The sequence below is a fragment of the Hemiscyllium ocellatum genome, chromosome 21, assembly GCF_020745735.1.
Source record: "Hemiscyllium ocellatum isolate sHemOce1 chromosome 21, sHemOce1.pat.X.cur, whole genome shotgun sequence".
In the NCBI taxonomy this organism is placed as follows: domain Eukaryota; kingdom Metazoa; phylum Chordata; class Chondrichthyes; order Orectolobiformes; family Hemiscylliidae; genus Hemiscyllium; species Hemiscyllium ocellatum.
The window spans coordinates 44,125,826-44,145,688 of NC_083421.1; the positions used below are offsets into that span (position 1 = coordinate 44,125,826).

General features: G+C 41.6%; 1 protein-coding gene across 3 annotated transcripts in view; it reads left to right on the forward strand.

Annotated features, from left to right (window-relative positions):
• Positions 1-19,863, forward strand: part of LOC132825847 (serine/threonine-protein kinase Nek6-like) — a 277,685-nt gene that overhangs the window by 156,996 nt on the left and 100,826 nt on the right. For all 3 annotated transcript variants that reach the window (XM_060841397.1, XM_060841399.1, XM_060841400.1), the window contains exon 5: positions 9,628-9,738. In XM_060841397.1, coding sequence (XP_060697380.1) covers positions 9,628-9,738 — 111 coding nt within the window. The remainder of the gene's footprint in view (positions 1-9,627; positions 9,739-19,863) is intronic.

Sequence of the window (19,863 nt, forward strand, 5' to 3'; positions counted from 1 at the left end):
CTTTTGGATTCTTCAGTGCCAGAATATCCCCACGCAGTTTCCTGTGTCAAAGGAGATTACATAAACAATGTCCATATAAGGTAAACGGTCTGGAGGAGGCAAGTTCACATGTCTCACTGCTCAGTGACCACTGCAGCTATCTAAAGTCAGGATATTTTCCTTCTTTAAAAAAATAATCTTTGTACATGAAAGATCTCCGGCATTAAAACAAGATGACGGAAATTCAAAATTTATAGTGTATATTTTACCATCACCAGTATAATATCCATTCATAGAATCCGTACAGTGTGGAAACCGGCCCTTCAGCCCAATAAGACAACGCCAACCCTCCAAAGAGGAACCCACCCAAACTCATTCCCATTACTCTACATTTACTCCTGACTAATGTACCTAACCTACACGTCCTTGAACACTATGGCCAATTTAGCATGGCCAATTCACCTAACCTACACATCTTTGGACTGTGGGAGGATACCAGAGTACCGGAGGAAACTCACACAGACACGGGGAGAATGTGCAACTCCCACTGACAGTCACCCGAGGCAGGAATCGAACCCGGGTTCCTGGTGCTGTGAGGCCACAGCACGAAGCATTGAGCTACCGTGCCACCCCTAATATTCCTTTTATGCAAAGAAATTCTTTCTGACATGAGCCCTGAATGGCCGAGCTTTAATTTTGCAGAGTCTAACCTGTTGAAATCCAATTGATCCTGGATAAATTACACCTGCTGTAGCATTTTGATTAGAAGATAGGATTCATCTTGGTAGAGATCACGCTCATAGCACTGTAACAAGCAAAACACTTGGATTTATTCCATTCAGCCATCACATCTCCTGTTACAAAGCTCTACCTCCTTCCTTGGAAGCACCAGCCCTACTCTTCTCCAGTGCTCCCCACCACAGAAATATTCAAAATGCAGATTTCAAAACAAAAGCATTTCACTGTGGGACTGTTTCCCTGTAACCTGGTGAAACTGCAATGGGTTTACAAACGGAGAGATAGAAATTGAAACTGTACGCACACATTAAGTCTGCTGTACAAGTGAATCTAACCTGATTTCAGTCTCTCCTTATCTCATGCTGATGGTTCTTGCCAATTTGAGGTATCAGCCTACTTTTCTGAGTGCCAGGCACACTCTGGCTCAGGCATAAGGTGCTGCCTGAAATGAATGAGGCCAAATCTTTTAAGATCAATGCCATCTGAGTTTAATTTTGATTTTGTGTGTAAATGGATACAAAAGGAGTATTGTCTTCAGGAATTTCTTGGTTTCATAGCCAGAAATTCCCGATATAAACAAACTGGCTGCTTGGCAGAGGCCCATGTGTTGGCAGACTCTGAGTCTGAAGCAGCTTTTTCAATAATGCTTTTTTTTTTAAATAGCAGTTTAATCATGGTCATTTTCAATCAGGAATTTTTCTATCAAGGCTGTCAAGTTTAAACTCATTAAACTGACTGGGACTCGCAGGCACACTGGTTCTGTTGTTACTGCTGGTAATAGCTTAAGATATTCTCAACATAGTCATCTCCCTAGTTAGACATCAGTAATATGTTAAGCCCACTGCACACTTCATCTGCTCTGTGTCTGAATATTTGGGTTTAATCTTCAAGGGATACATGCATCACAGAAGTGAATGATTTCTTTTTGAGCAGAAAGTTAGCAGCCAGGAATCCTGAGAAGGGAGGAATCTTGTGAGTAGTTCAGTGTCACTGGGCTGTCAAAGCAGGACACTTTGAGCCTTTCACAGGTAGAGAGTTTGACCATTGGTATTTAAGAGCCTGTGGATCGACTAGGAGTGTCCCAATGTCGCAGTGCTCACTTTGTCAATGTGATTTTTCACAAAGACTATGGGCAGGATTTAAAAGAGAAGGCGGGAAGATGGAGTGCCAATGGCACCACCAGTTTATCTGTCGTGGGGGAGACCGGAGAGCTGCTCACCTCACTCACTCGGCAGCGGTGGGATTCTCTTTACAATCAAGCCCCTCAGGTCCAATCAGAGGCCGGCAGCTCTATTGAACCGTACCGTGACTCTGGTTCAGAGGTTACTGCTGGTACCACATTGAGGGTGGTTACTAAGTCCAAGGTCACAAGTGGGAGATGGCAACCGGGAAGTTGAGGGGTGGTGGGTATCTTGAGGAGGGGGTAGTTGTCTCAGCAGCAATGGCAGAGTGCGGATTGTCAGTGGGATTAAGTACTGAGTGCCTTTGAACAAGGATCCCACAGGATCCCCCAGCAGCTCCTGAAGTTATGAGTGTGGGGGTGGACGGTGACATGTGGTTCACAGGGTTAGGGGGCATTGGCAATATTTGGCATTAGGCCATGCCCATCACCAATCCACTTATGTCTGATCTGTTTTATGGGAAGGGGTGACGGCACTGGGCAGGCTACTAGCCTTTGGGTTTATTGAAGTTAATTAGTGGCAATTGGAAGGATAAACCAAGCAGGTATGCCAGCAGCATTGGCCGCATGGGTTGGCATCAGGCAAGAGGGCTACTTACTTGAGGGTGCCCTATGCCAATTTTAACCTCTCCAACACCACCCCTCCCCCCCATCCCACCACCAGGTTGGTGCTCTTTAACTCTCCCCCACCAACCTTGCAAGTTTAGCACCTCCACACCCATCACTCTTTTGCTGGGGCCTACCCTGCCAATCATCTTAGGTTACCCTCAGTCTGGTCTCTATGACCTCCTCTTCCTTTGGGACCGGCTTTAAGCCCAGCCATGATTACTACATCTTTACTATCTTTACTCAGAGAGTAATAAGGATATGGAATGCTTTGCCTGCAACAATAGTAGATTCGCCAACTTTAAGTACCTTTAAGTCGTCATTGGACAAGCATATGGACATATGTGGAATAGTGTAGGTTAGATGGGCTTCACAGGTCGGCGTAACATCGAGGGCTGAAGGGTCTGTACTGCGCTGTAATGTTCTATGTTCTTTGTTCTATATGTACATGAACCTTGGGTCACTGGGACTGCAGAGCTATGGGCTGTCTGTTTGACCGGCTGCTCTCTAAATAGAAACTTACTGCCCAGAAAGAGTTTGAAGTCTTGTTTTTCACCAATGAACATTCTGTAACACGTTATATTATTGCATTGTTCCTTCAGGTGGCTGGATAGGAAACCCCACTGTCTGAAAAATTCTGCCTCTGGTGTTGAATAGTACTTTGAGAATAGAGCCTAGACTGTGTTCCTGTGTTATACTATTGGAAAGGACTGAACATCTAAGGTCAAAAGAGGGAGGTATTGAGGATTGCATAATACCCATTGCTGCTGTTGCAATGGTGCCAGTGCCCACCAGACCTTTTAAAGGGACCAGAAAAAGGGCTCTTGGGGGATGCTGTCCCATCAGGACAGTTGTAACCCAAGTGTTCACGGAGAGTGTTTGTGGCTGTGTCCAGGGACTGGGGATGGAGTGCAGCTGCTTATGAATTTAACCAAAAGGCTGAATCAATTGGACAAAAAGGGATGCAGTAGGTTCTACAAATGAAAACAAGTTTGATAGAGAGTGAGATTGACACGGTGAGAGTTACACGTGCTGAGACATTTCTGCAGGAAGAAATGTGACTTCCTGCAGACTGTATTGTTGTGTCAAATATTTAAAGCAAGAGTTATCTGAAAAATGTGTTACCAGCTTCTGAATTATGTTGATTTTATTTGGTTGGCTATAGTAATAATTTTTAAAAATGGAATGTTGTTCTGCGCTGGCGTCAAAGGGACTCCTGGCGTTTTAAAGATTTCAGTCTATACAGGAGTGTTAACATCTCATCTCATCAGAAACGCAACAGGACTCGCCATATAAATATAGTAGCTACAAGTGCAGATCAGAGGCTAGGAACACTGCGGAAAATAACTCCTCTCCTGACTCTCCAAATCCTGTCCATCATCTCCAAGGCACGGTCAGGAGTGTGATGGAATACTGCCCACCTGCCTGGATGTGTGCAGCTACAACAGCACCGAAGAAGCTTGACACCATCTGGGACAGAGCAACTCATGTGATTGGCACCACATTCACAAACATCCATTCCCTCCACTACCAACGCTCAGTAGCAGCAGTGTGCATTATTTACATTAAACATTGGGAATTTCTAGATTTTGCTCTGAGAGTTTCAGTCTGTGACAGTGTTCCAAGAATTTCACTGATTTTGTTTCAGTAATTGAGTGTTTATTTCACTTAATTCTGATTTAGATATGTTTGAATGATGTAAGGCACTTATTTAAAGTTTCAGCCTAGAACCAAATAATTTATATTTGACCTTTTCAGTTATGTTCTATCTTATACTTAGTTAATGACTGAGAGGAGGAGAAAGTGAGGTCTGCAGATGCTGGAGATCAGAGCTGAAAATGTGTTGCTGGAAAAGCGCATCAGGTCAGGCAGCATCCAAGGAACAGGAAATTCAACGTTTCGGGCATAATTCCTGAAGAAGCGCTTATGCCCGAAACGTCGAATTTCCTGTTCCTTGGATGCTGCCTGACCTGCTGCGCTTTTCCAGCAACATATTTTCAGGTCAGTAATGACTGATATAGGTAAGATATCTTCACTGTCTTAACCACTGCATTTACCTGAAAAATCCAATAAAGGATTCAGAATGCTTTATCGTTTTTAAGGAGAATGATGTATATGTTTTGGACCTTTGCAATTTATAATTATGAAAACCTGTAAGCTGAAGCAAAGGTATAGGATGAAAATTACCAAACAAATTTCTGCTTATTCTTGTGTCTGTTCATGGGATGTAGTAAAGGGCAAAATGACCCACAGGGAAATCAACAGAGTTCACCTTTCAGTGTAACTCAGTCAGTGCGTTTTGACTTTGGAGCACCGATCTGGCAGGGTATTGTCCTATCACCTATTTCCACAGCATCGAGGCAGTTTGATGCAGCTTGTCTAATTAAATCTGGCCAGTAATGGGCCTAACAGGTCATGAGGTACATGCAGGAACAACAGCCAGCCTGGCTGAGGGAGTGCGCCTGGTGGATGCCACAAAAGATCATTCCTAACTTACTTTAGTTGAACCTTATGTAGAATATGGAATGTAGGGTGTCTCCACCCAATTTTAACCAAAATTGCTGAACAAGGTCCTCAGGATCAGAGTTGCATTTTAAAAGAAGTCTAAGCCCATGAAACAGGCAGGTGCTTTAGGCAACCTATGATTGGCCCTTTTCAAAATGGCTGCATCATTGAGATGGTAAGGCTACTGATATCATATACAGACTATTACTGTTGCATTGACATCAGACTGCACGCATTAACATCGTCCAATTCTGAAGAAGGACCTAGAATGTCAACTCTGCTTTCTCTCCACAGATGCTGCCAGACCTGCTGAGCTTTTCCAGCAATTTCTGACTGTGTTTCCATTTTCCAGCATCTGCAGTTTTTTGACATTTTTTTAAAAACGTCACCCATGTGACACATTTTGAGATAGTTCTGAGAGATGTGACTCCTGAAATAGAAGTTCTTTTCTTAATTCTTGAGCATTTGATCTATGCAGCCAAGTATCAAATGAAACTGGTGAGCAAGTTTTTATCCAATACCAAAGAGTTTGAAGGAGAAGCATACTTTATTCATAACATCTGTAAAAGATATTACAGAAGCATTTAAACTCAATTTTGCAGCATTTGCAATAGTGTTCAACTTGTTGCCAAACAGCATTTTCCACTCAATAACCTTGTATTCGACTTAATATTTACAAAATGTATTCCATGTTAGATCTACAGGATGAGGTGGAAACAATTAAATTGGAAATTACAGGAAATGCAAAAGAAGAAAAAATGCCCCTCTATACACTGAATTGTTAGTTCATGAGGTTCTTTTACAAAAATATACTTCTTTTGTAACAATATTTGACTTGAATACTGCAGAATTTGCAAGAAAATTGAACTCGCCCCATTTTTCTTTTAATTGGTTATGCATTGAGGATATCGCTGGCTAGGCTGATTCCTAATTGCCCAGAGGGCAGTTAAGAGTCAAACACATTGCAGTGGGTGTGGAGTCACAGGTAGGAGCAACCAGGGAAGGACAGCAGATTTCCTTCCCTAAAGGGCATCAGTAAACCAAAGGGATCTTTAACAATTTTGATTGACAAGTCCCAATACAGCTTGTTCCATTTTGTAAGTGTCTTAATGTTTACGAAGTACATTCTGTGTAGGTGTAGAATCCAAACATAGGGCATTTCAAACTGGAAATTACAGGAAATGCAGTCGATTTTTTTTCTGTCTATGCACCATGTTCCCCTCTCAGGTGCCTCAGTGAATTTTTGATACTCTTGATTTGTGAAATACAGTCTTTGGAAAGCACACAACCCCAGAGGTGCTATAATTGGAACCCCTTGGTGTGCTGTATCTGCCTTTCCCTAATGTGCCTCTACAGTGTCTGCTCCAAGCTTTACTTAGTCCATCAGCAGATAGTTCGGAATGTCGGAGTGTGCCAGTTGCTAACAATTGGGTGAAGACAGTTCTGTGTGCTGGAAAACCAGCAAGTTCAGGCAGATCAAAGGGTGTCTTTCATCGAGTTGATGGTCCTCCAGCCACAGTTGATATTTGGCACTATGTACATTCCAAAAATAGCCTACGGAGCGCAGAGTCATGCAGCTACTTGGGATTTATCTCAACAAAAATGAAACACTCAATCTCTCTCCAGATCTTCAGCTTAAAGAACCATTTCACTGTGAGGTGACCAACAATCTCTTCCCCATCACTGGCGATGTTGTGGGCAACGTAAAGGAAGTGAGGTTCAGGAAGGATATAACAGGGAGGACCTTTCTCGTCACCAGCCAAACTGTTTGGAACTTGTTTGTAAGTTCTGTTGGTGAGGCATTCTGCCAAATCATCTTGACCGTCTAATCAGGGAGTATGCAAGAGGATCTACCTTCTCCTTTACCCACTGGGTCTCAAGAACAAGGAGGTGTGGAGTCGAATACATGGCACCCACCATCCTGTCTGGGCCCTTTCTGGGCTACTTTGGGCTGTTTTCTCCTGGAATGAGTGAAAGGGAGGGATTGAGGGAGATAACAGTCAGGAGCACAGTTGTTAGTGCTGGTGCAGGTAGAGGAGAAGGTGGTGAGGTGACCCGAGTGAGTGTGTAAGCTACACCAGAGTACTTTAGGGAACATCTCCGGGACACCCGCACCAATCAACCACACTGCCCCGTGGCCCAACATTTCAACTCCCCCTCCCACTCTGCCGAGGATATGGAGGTCTTGGGCCTCCTTCACCGCCGCTCCCTCACCACCAGACGCCTGGAGGAAGAACGCCTCATCTTCTGCCTCGGAACACTTCAACTCCAGGGCATCAATGTGAACTTCAACAGTTTCCTCATTTCCCCTTCCCCCACTCACCCTAGTTCCAAACTTCCAGGTCAGCACTGTCCCCATGACTTGTCCCACCTGCCTATCTCCTTTTCCACCTATCCACTCCACCCTCTCCTCCCTGACCTATCACCTTCATCCCCTCCCCCACTCACCTATTGTACTCTATGCTACTTTCTCCCCACCCCCACCTTCCTCTAACTTATCTCTCCACGCTTCATGCTCTCTGCCTTTATTCCTGATGAAGGGATTTTGCCTGAAATGTCGATTTTGCTGCTCCTTGGATGCTGCCTGAACTGCTGTGCTCTTCCAGCACCACTAATCTAGAACCATAGAGAGCATGCAGGGTCTTGGAGACTGGGATGGGAGAGCACGAGTAAAGGAAGAGATAGCATGCTGCAGTGAGAGTGGTAGAGCTTGAGCCTTGGTGGGAGGTGTGTGCAGTAGTGGGGATTCAGTGAGCGTGAGGTAGCAGAGAGAAGATAGTGGCGCTTACCCTGACCGAGCAGGGAAGCTCACTGCCCTTCGTTCTGTACTGCTGGCCATTCCCTCAGACAGCTGAGACCCACATTTGGACCGGGCTAGCTGGTTGGTTGGCTCTGTTAGTTCGGGAGAATGAAGACGTCCCTCCTCTGTACCTTTCCATCACTATGTTGCAGTCTGAAACGCAGGGAGCCAGTCTTCCTTTGCCTGCCATGTCTGGGGACATGACATTCATTGAGCAGGGCAGCTTTGGAATGTCAGTGCTTGTTCGAGTGCACAATGGCCCTTTAAAGTTCGCACATGTGCCAGGAATGCCAGTCCATTCAGGAGAGATAAGGGCTTCTGAGTGCAATGAGCTGGTGAAATCAGGCTGGCATCAGAAGAGCAGGGTGCCATGGGGTGTGGTAGGTAGCCAATGAGGTAAATTAAAATGAGACCCTTTGAAACTCAAAAGAATTGACACTTATCCAAAATGTGGCAGGATTCTGCTTCCTTGTGTTTTAATTGGGGCACTAGGTGGTTGTATTAATCCTGACTCTCACAATTGTATTTAATATTAAATGATTATTAATGAGTCACACTGTACTGGTCCATTTCAAATAATCGCTTTGAAAATGCGTGCATTGCACCCTTACCATTGAACTGTCAAAATTGAGCGTCACTTCCCATTTAAGTACACAACCTTGTCTGGTGATCGGATATTTACTGTGCTATTTTAACCCTGTTAGTCAATGCTTGTATCATTAATACCTCAATATGATTGATGTAGAGCGAGGGGAAGATGGCTGATTTTAGTTTATTATTCAGGGCTCAACAGTCTCACTGAAATCCACTTCTTAAACGTGACTGAGTCAGGATTAGTTACTAAAATAAAATGAAGAGCTGCAGATGCTGGAGATCTGAAGCCCAAGTAGAAATTGAAGAGAAATTCAGCAGGTCTGGCAGATCTGTGGAGAGAAATCAGAGTTAGTGTTTCGAGTTGTGAGCTTTAAGCACTCTGAAGGAGGGTCACAGGATTCAAATTCCAGAAATTTTCATTTTTGTTTGAAGTTAACTACCAAGTGCAGTAGAATGATTATGATCGCAGAAGTACTCTTGAGTTAATGACTGGATATCTTCCCATATTAACACAGCTAACTCTCACTGTTGGACTTGGTGTCTACATCTTCTGTAAAGAGAGGGCTATTGTAGCATAGTGGCAGTGCCTTCATCTCTGAGCCAGGAGGTCTGGGTTCATATCTTGCCCACTCTGAGATAGTTTGCTTAGAAATACCTCCATGTCTTCTGCTTTTCAGTGTTAAAATAACTGCCAAAAAAAAGGTGAATCAAAGAATATTAAATTTAAATAACATACATGATCCTCATAATCTGCACAAAAGTGTTCATGAGATAAGGCAGAACGTTGGACTCATGAGGGCAATTAGAGAGTGGTGCAGGGGTAATACTCCACTGATTCTAGAGAAAATTGATGAGGAATTTCCATCAATTTTGGAGATGGAATGTTTGCAGTAGGTATGCCTAGTTTCCTTGTGAAGAAATTGACAAATATGGATAATACCTTGTAATTAGCTGTCCCTCTTTAAATACAGTCAGGGTGGATCATTTTCATATTAATGAGGTGATGTTGTTATCTCTTCTGTTAATAATTTGTTCTCTTGTGTGTAATGCTAAACATATTCCTCATGATATGTAATGGTGTTTGGGTAATGGATTCTAAGTGACATTTTCTTAAAAATTGAATCAAAGCCATCCAAATAATGTTAATTGAAGAGACAAGTCAGAATCATTATCGTGAAGCCAGTTTACTATAACAGTCATTTGTTTTGCTCTCTTTATCCTGCAGCAATTGAATCACCCCAACATAATTAAGTACTTGGACTCATTTATTGAGGACAATGAGTTGAACATCGTTCTGGAGTTAGCAGATGCAGGCGATCTCTCTCAGATGATTAAGGTGAGCAGAGTACAGCTTTTACCAAGTCAAGTGTCAGAATTATCCTTGGGCAACTTATCAAGATGTTTCAATGCTGAAAACATAGCACTAACTGAGTGAACACATTAGTAGTATTGTTCAGTTTCTGCGGGATTGACATGAAAAAAAACTGAAAATGCTGGGAATCTGAAACAAACAGCAATATCTAGAAATCAATAGCAGGCTAATTGGAATCATAAGAAAAAGAATTGTACTTATATAGCCCCTATAATGTTGTAATATGACCTAAGGCACTTAATAAAGTCAAACAATGTTTAACATTGACCCACATAAGGAGATTTAATGGTTTGGGCCCAAATTTATGACTATAAAGGTAGATCAAGGACCCTCCAAAAGGACAAAGAGAGATGGAAAGGTTTATGGAGGGGAGGCTGGAGTAAGTGAGGGCAGGTGACTTTCTGACTACGATTGATAGATAAGAATAGAATTAGGAAGTGCGGTCTATTAGCTTTAAATTAATCCCTCGTTTTAATTGTATTCAGATGGTGGGCAATAACTGATGGTTTTTGTTTTATTCTTCTATGGTTTGTGGGCATCACTAGCAAGACCAGCATTTGTCCACGTCTAATTTCTCGTAGTCATGATTTGGAGATGCCGGTGTTGGGACTGGGATGTACAAAGTTAAAAATCACACAACAGGTTCACACGATTCCTGAAGAAGGGCTTATGCCCGAAATGTCAAATCTCCTGTTCCTTGGATGCTGCCTGACCTGCTGCGCTTTTCCAGCAACATATTTTCAGCAAAAATCATACAACACCAGGTTATAGTCCAACAGGTTTACTTGGAAGCACACTAGCTTTCGGAGCATCACTCCTTGATCAGGTGATAATGATGAAGGAACGACACTCCGAAAGCTAGTGTGCTTCCAGTTAAACCTGTTGGACTATAACCTGGTGTTGCGTGATTTTTAATTTCTCATAAGCTGAGCGACGTTCAGAGGGTCATAGACGATCAACCACATTGCTGAGATTTTCAGTCAGATGTTGGCCAGACTTGTTAAGGATGACATATTTCCTTCTCAAAAAGACACTAGTGAACCACAACGGCTTTTACAACAGTGGATAATGGCTGTCCTGGTCACTAGCTTCTTATTTCAGATCTGTTAATTACATATGAATTTGACCAGTTGCTGTAATGGGATTTGAAACCATACTGCCAGAGCATTAGCGTGAGTCACTAGATTATCATGGTGCCACTATTTTACCTTGTTTTTATGCAGATTTGAACTGGCTGAAAGTCTAGTAAGTGGATCATGAGGTGTACAATATGTACCATGTGTCTCTGTTCAAAGACTAGGCTCCAGTTCCATCCTTTTTTGCCTAGCTATCTAAATTATAACACTATCCCACCTAGTAGGACAAAAGTGAAGAGGCATTGAAGGAGGACAAAGGTTTCAGAGTAAATTGGAGAAGTATGATGAGATATCGCTTACCTTTGGTGCAGTCACATATGCTGCACCTTTAGTAAGAGCCCTTTTGGTTCTGCAGCAGGGCTGCAAGCCTTGAAAAGAAGGATTCAACTATTGACTGCTGTTGACATTAGATGCAGATTTGGGAAGTGACAACCTGTTCAGGTTTGAAGAGCAAAACTAAGTTGCAGAACTCAGTCATACAGGACAGAAACAGATCCTTTGGCCCAACTCATCCATGCTGACCCAGTTCCTAAACTGGATTGATCCCACTTGCCAACATTTGGCTCATTTCCTTCTAAACCTTTCCTTTCATATACCTGTTCAAATGTCTTTAAAATGTAATTGTGCCCGCTTCTACCACTTTCTGTGGCACCTTGTTACATATAGTCACCACCCTTATGTGCGAAAAAGTTGCCCCTCAGGTCTCTTTTTAATTCTTTCCCTTACGTTAAATGTATGCCCCCTAGTTTGAATTGAATTGAATTTGAATTGAAATGAATTGAATTGAATTGAATTTATTGTCACGTGTACTGACAAAAGCTTTGTCTTGCCTGATACATGGATTCAATAGATGGGAGGTTGATTTTTGTGATTGTCTGGGCCAAGTTCACCTCTCTCTGTAACTGTCTCCGATCTTGAATGGTACATTTGCCGTACCAGTACTCTCGATGGTGCACCTATAAGAGTTGGCAAGGGTATTCTCTGTCATGCCAAATTTCTTCAGCTGCCTGAGGAAGAAGAGACGTTGTTGGGCCTTTGTAACCAGTGTGTCCACATGAACAGTCCAAGAAAGCTTGTTGTGGGTGACCACTCCCTGGAGCTTGACACTCTCCACTTGTTCCACCTCTGTGCTGTTACTGTGTAGAGAGGCATGAGTAATATCCCGCTGAAAGTCATTAATGAGTTCCTTGGTTTTACCAGCATTGAGAGCTAGGTTGTTCTCATTTTTCCAGATCGTCCGCTTCCCATCTATAGTCTGGTTCGTCACCATCTGAGATTTGACCGACTATGGTGGTGTCATCAGCGAAGTTGTAAATAGCATTAGTCTGGTATTTGGCGACACAGTCATGGGTATACAGTGAGTACAGTAGGGGGCTGAGTACACATCCCTGGAGGGCTCCAGTGTTGAGTGTTAGTGACGATGAAATATTGTCCCCAATCTTCACTGATTGTGGCCTGTGGGTCAGGAAACTGAGGATCCAGTTGCAGAGAGTGGGGCTTAGTCTGAGATCACTAAGTTTAGTAACCAGTCTCGAGGGGATAATAGTGTTGAAGGCTAAACTGTCATCAATAAGTAGGATTCTTACTTAGCTGCTCTTGGTGTCAAGATGTTCTAGGGAGGCGTGAAGGGCAAGTGATATGGCATTAGACGTGGATCTGTTGGTCTGATAGGCAAATTGGAGTGGGTCAAGAGTAGTGGGGAGGCTGGAGTTGATTGATGCCATAACTTGCTTTTCAAAGCACTCATGACCATCCAAGTTAGGGCCACTTGGCGGTAGTCATTGAGACGTGCTGCATGATCCTTGTTAGGCACAGGGATGATGTTGGCCCTCTTGAAACAGGCAGGGACAGTGGCCTGCTGCAGGGAGAGGTTGAGAAGACCCTGCCAGTTGATCTGCGCATGCTCTGAGTGCAAGGTACTCCGTCTGGTCCCATTGCTTTCCTTGGGTTCACACGAAGGAAAACTGATCTGACCTCTGATACAGTGACTGCTGGAATGAGTTCGTCAGGACCTGTCAGAATAGGTGTCCCCTCTCCGCCGAAATTCTGCTCAAAGTGAACATAGAAGACTTTGAAACAATCTGGGAGGGATATGTCATCGTCTGCTACCTTGCACTCTCTCTTTTTAGAACCTGTGATGTCATTCAGTTCTTGCCATAGTTGCTGGGTATCTGTCTGGGTCTCTAGTTTGGACTCCCCTGCCTTGGGAAAAAGACCTTGGCTATTCACCTTATCTGTGCCTGTCATGATTTTATAAACCTCTATAAGGTCATCCCTTGTGTGCAAGGACTGAAGAGTCTAGACTTTTATTTTGAGAAAGAGATGTTTGACATTGACTGTCATTTTCTAGTTTTCTTTCATTTCTTTGTGTAATTTGTCTGCATTGATTTGGAATTTTATAGAAGTATTTCAAAACCTAAGCACATGTCATCAGTTGAAGAAATATCCTGGAGTGTTATTTAAAGATATACGAATGCAAACATTGCATACCAAAACTTCAGGACAGCCTTTTTGGAGTAGTCTATCCTTAGCTGATGCTTCCCCCAACAATGATTCCATTTTCTATTTAGCTTTTGAGAGTTTCCATTCTGGCTTGAATCCAGGTGCTGCAGCAGAGTGTTCAGGAACAACAGGTTTCACCAAATGTAGACCTCAGTGAAGGTGCCTCACGTGAGACCTGAACTTGTGTCAAGCATCCTCTGAGTCATGACCTCTTGTGTCATTGTCATATTTCATTCTGCTTGATTCTGGTAGTCAACTTTGGTTTTTCGCATTGCTTTGAGGATGGATTTGTATTGTATGAGCATCATTGGCTGTGTATGTCAGACACAGACTGTGGAAACACAAAAGCATTTTCCCTGATCAATGGGGGCATGCATTACTAAACGTAGGCTCACTGAACAAACCTGGAGAGATTGTTGAGAGATCCAAGTGACCAGTTAAATAATGCAAAATGGTGTTGCCTTGATGGAAACCATTAAACAATGGGCTTTACATCTTTAGAAAGTAGAGCATGGGGCTCTTTTAGGTTCATCATCGTTTTTAAAAAAAATTCTAACCCAACAATTAACTTTGTTCAAAGTTTCTGTCAACTCACTAACTTTTCTGCAAATCACTAATCCTGACGAAAGATGAATAGGAAAATTTATAATGATGAAACATACTTTATGATTGTAAATATTGATTACCACTTTGCTTACAAGAACCGAAATATTAAGGGGAGCACTGTCTTTAGTTATTACAAAATCAAACATACAAGATATGATCACAATCTCAAAGGACATGTCAGAAATGTCCCTGAATACGTTTGCAAAAAAGAATCATGTCAACAAAGAAGGGAACTTAGCAATTCAATTGAGCAGTAATTCTGTCTCCAAGAAGTTATATTTTATTTTTTATTTCAGTGGATTTGATGTAATACCTGCCAGATGCACAATACATTGAGCCTCAGGCTCTGGTTTCTGTTCAAGAGCCACCAATTTGTTCATGCAGTGAGCTTCATGTGGTGGTTTTAGGAAGGCTGAGGTCCCTTCATAGTATTAAAGATGTACAAATTAAACTTGCTTGACCTTCCACTTCTTATCATGTAATCAGGAAAGCTAGCCTTTACAGTCTGCCCTTGAAAGCTTCACTGAAGTTTGATGCTGTTTTAAAGCTACGTTTTCCTGTGTCTTTCCTGTCCTGAAGATGCTGACTCATTTTAGCCATGAGCTTCTTAAGAGCCTCATCCCATACGTGCCTCATCCAAGTAACCATTGCTCCGTAGCTTTGCATTTGAACAGAATGCAGATTTACACCTGTCATCAAGTGATGTTTACATTCTGCACATTTCTGCAGGGATTGATGATTGACTACTTCTAACTGAGAATTATAACTGATTTCTTTCTTGTAGACCATGGACACTAAGATTCCTTGTGGTATTCTGACTATGATCACAGATAACATTCAGCAACTTATCATAGAGATCAAAACAGAGGTCCATTGTGTGGGTTTTTGTTTCATAATAAGCATTTACTCATGGAGTTGGGTGTTAGGGGAGGGTGGAAAGGAAAGAGTTATTACATTGCAACACTATTACTTGGTAGCCACATAACTGGCTAGTTCACCTTCATGCATTGCCATTGTCACTGTCTAGCACACACATGGTTTGGTGCCAAACACTCAGGACATTGATATTCTTTGATGGATCTGAGCATTTTATAAAGAGAAAGTATTCAACCTGTCTGATGTCGAACCTTCTGAACAGAAGCTAAAGAGCGATGAAGCATCGATTATTATGCTCTTCTTGAATTGCATCTGCCATTTTAGTGAGCGGTGAAAGTATTATCAGTCTTTATTGAATGCTAGAAATTTATGGCTGGTGTAATTTAAAAGCCAGCATAAAATGTGACAAGATTGGAAAGTGTGTTCCTTTGATTTTTATCATAAAGAGGCACATCTGTGTGAATTCATATGCGATCTACAACGTAAGTGTCATGTGTAATCTGAAGTGAGTGAGCAAGCATTAATATTTTATCTTGATGTCACTGTAGAATTTAAAATAGCACTCCCTGTCATTGTATCCCATATGGATCAATATCCTCTACAGATACTCCATGGACTGCTACGATAAAAAATGTTTTCTCCTTTGATGATGAATGATAGTAGAATCTGAGTGGGGGAATCATCTGAACTATCACAAAGACAGTCAACAGAAATCAATGTTAACATTTGTTACACTATGTATTAAGACCATTCTAAAATACAATAACTAACAACAGCGTAGTTCTGACGTTAATATCTAGTAGATGCATAGGGACTAAAATGTTCACTGTGTTGGTGGGTAAGTAAATAACTGGCAGACTCCGATCATGAATCAGTGAGCGTAATCTGCCATTCCTGTCCATCAATGTACCCCAACTACAATACAATATTGTCTGATTACTTCTGTTGCTACAAAGCACTGATCTTATGCAAATCAGGGCTAGACTGTGTGGGAGGACTAGTTCTGCTGCCTGCAATCCCAATATTTGGGATTTGCATATTCTCCTGATTCTGTGCAACCTTTGCTATACAGTGGGTTACCTGAGGAGGTGCGTCTACCGCATCAGCAGCGAACAGTGTTTAAAGGGCTGCATTAACCATTTAACAAGCTTTCTTCTCACCGAAGCACTGCCAAATTTGGTGTTGTTGAATGAAGCAGGCTGAAGGTGGTTCTTCATATTTGATGTTAAAGGGCACCATACTACTGTATGGAGGCAGAGAGCTGGCAAGGTGAAATCTGTCAGCAACATCCACAGAACCTGGTTGTAAATGTACAAGAACATGGCAGACTGAAGAGAGCAGCTAATAACTTATTGTACCAGGGTTTTCAAATCTGCTGATTTGTGCTTATTCCTGTTATTGTCTTGGAATCTGTTTAAAATGAGTGTGATGCTTTTTATTTGCTTCTGGGATGTGGACATGACCAGTACTTACCACCCATTCTCGGATTGCCCTTGAGAAGTTGCTGGTGTGCCGTCTTTATGAGGTTTGGTAGTAATGACACCCACAGAGCTGTTAGGAAGTAATTCCAGCAATTTGACCTAGCGGCAATAAAGGAACAACAGTCTATCTCCAAGTTAGGATGGTGCATAATCTGGGGGGGAATGTGGAGCTGGTGGATCTTCCATGGAGCTACTGCCTTTGATTTTTAAGGGAATTAGAGATTGCAGGTTTGCAACATGGGAAGCTTTGTAAAGACCTTGAGTTTTCACTCCTCAATAGCAGATAAACAGACTGCCAGGTGAGATAGGAACAGCACTTGAGGCTTTTACCTCACTCTTAAATAATTCAGTGATTTTGCTATCTAATAGCTGACATTGCACCAGCCATTTTGGTGATCTGTGAGTTTTTTATTTATATACACATATATATATATATATATATATATATATATATAATCTTTAAGTCCCGCACCTGTTTTTTGAAATCTGGGATATTTGTTAAAAAAAATGCTTTCCAGTGAACCAGGAAACTGTGTTTTAAAATGGCTGCAGAGGCCAGCAGACATACAAGACTGGCCAAGTTTTTAAAAGCCTCTGATGTAGATTATCAGGAGAAGTGTCTGGACCGTGCCCCTGCAGAATTTCACATTTGCCATTATATAAGTGATTTAGGAAAATAACTTTTAGGTAATAAACAACAGCTACCTCACCTGCAGGAACAGCCAGAGACCAAGGAAACCCATTATGTAAAAGAATACCGAAGATTTCCCTATTTGTTTCAATTACATCTTGGTAGCTTTGGCAATGGGAGAACTCCTGTATTAATATTAATTGTTCTCATTGTGTGCCAATAGAGAGCTATTACACGATTGAAACTCCCCCTTGTGAAACGCAATGTTTACAGACCTGTATGATTGTTACAGAGGGGGCATAACATGACAAAAGGTATGCCATATGAAATAGTAACAGTAGCTGTCTCTGAATAGTTTTCTCTTCAAGCTGTGGCTTCATCTCTGTGACAAGTTAGAAAACATCACAGCGATGAATTTTAAATCAAAAGGATCCTGAAGTTTCACAGCACCAAGGTATATAAACTGTAGGGCTGGAGTTTAGGAGAGACTGTCTCCAGAACAAATGTGACTAGAACTTTAAGACCATGGAATATGTACAATGTTCTAGTCATTGAGTTTAATATTTTTTCACCACCCCGTGCCACCCACACTCTCACTCTCTCTCCCTTTCTCTCACACGTTTCCACGTTGTAAGTAATCTAGTCAACACGCACACACACACGCGCACACACATCTATAACTTGTTCTCCTTTGCTTGCTAGTGTGCCTGAATGTATTGCATGTTTTATAACAGGTTTTATCATTTTAATAAATTTTATGTTTTACTTGAGTGAATACGGAATAATACTAATTCATTAATTTTGGTTATTCAAGAGATCATTCTGACATTTTTCTTCATATAGCTATACACATGGTCAAGTACACACTGAATTGGTAAAAATTGCATCTTTAAAAAAAATTCAATCTTTCTTATAACCAATCTCAGAAGAGAAAGGAGAGGAGTTTATTCCCCCCTCCAGATGTTGTCGTAACAAATGAGAGCCCGGCTTTACAATCCATGAAATGACAATGGCTCGATCGATTTGTCTGAGACTGCTGTCATTCCAGTCAGCAACATATGCTCAAATGTTGGCCTTCTCCCTGCACGGATATTTGATATTGGAATATGAGCAATAGCAATTCGCTAGGAACACCTATGGCTAGTTTGTGATGCACAGTGATGCCAACAGTGTGGGCTTGATTCCAACACTGGCTGAGCCCCAGACAGCAACAAGAACAACGATAGCCGTTATTCTATAATACCTATTGTTATATTCCCAGCTGAAGTTGTTACTGGACAGGTCAGGTCCTAGACTGAAATCATATATTGGTCATGTTTTGTTTGTTTTGGTTTTAATGAGATGATCTTTTACAGAAACACAAACATGCAATGTTGCACATTTGATTTTAACAATAAAACAGAAGTTTATTAAACAAAATAAATTAAGATAAAATAAAATAAGTTAATCTATTTCAATATAACTCAACATAGCTATAAATCCTATAGCTCCCCAAAACATTGATTTTATGAAAATAAATATAGAATCTTTATGACTTATTGGATTTCAGCAGCATCATAAGAGATAATGATTAGATTCATTACAGCGTGGAAAGAGACCCTTTGGCCCAATCAGTCCATACCGACCCTCCGAAGAGTAACCCACCCAGACCCGGCTGACTACCGATTCACCTGGCCTGCACATTTTTGGACTGTAGGAGGAAACTGGAGCCACTGGAGGAAACCCACTCAGACACAGGGAGAATGTACTAACTCCACACAGTCAGTCGTCTAAGGCGGGAATTGAACCCGGGTCTCTGGCACTGTGAGGCAACAGTGATAACCACTGTGCCACCATGCCGCCCCAGTGACTAATGACATTGTCCTCATGAACTTAATCTCTTTTCTCATCTGTGCTAATTTCTTTCAAGTGAGTCTGTAAGGGTATTGCTTTATAGGTAACATGTCCCCCACATGACCATCATGTACAGTCTCAGCCATTTTACTTGGCTTGTTCCCACAAATCAGTTTTTCAGTTAACTCCTGTATTGGTTAGTTTCTCTCATAAATTTGAGATATAGTTGGTAAGTGTTGGTTCTTAGTTTTAGTTTATCGAATTTAATTTAAGTGGTACTCTCACTTCACCTCTCACTATATATTACTTCAAAAGGACTAATCCCTGTGGACTCATTAGGAAGATCCTTAATGACAAATATTAACAAAGGAATTCAATGCCATTTTGAAATTCATGACAATAAGCTCTTCAAATGTTGCCATTACCTTTCTAGTGTACCTGGAGATTGCGGGTTATAAGTTGAAAATGTACATTTTTAAAAATTCTCAAACTAGCCAACATTTCCTTGAAAATTTGGTCCTTGCCCTGATTCTAGTTCTTTGTGTAATTCACATCTTATTAAACATTGTACTGAGCTATCCTCTGACCATTCTTGCAGTAATTTTCCTTAAAGATACTGCTTCAGGAAATTGTGTGGAAACATCTGTAACTGCTGGTTTGCATTCCTGGTTTCAATCATGGGTCCTTGAAAATCTATTAAGACCTTGCTTAGTGGTTCCTCAAAAGCTGGTATTGAAATTAAAAACACAGGGTTCATTGAAGGGTGGGTTTTCCTTACTACCTGACATGTATAGTGTGCTTTGCAAAATTTGACTACATTTTTCTATAATCTTGTCCTCTAACATATATTAGTATTTTAGCCTGTGTTTTTCTAATAACCTGAATGACCTTTTATTGGAATTTTATGAGCCACTTGCCAGATTTCATTATGACAATTAGATAGAGATGTCATGGAGGTTTGAGAGACAACAAGTTGAAGCTCTGGAACATATGATGGAAACATATTTGCACCCAGAGAGAGAAC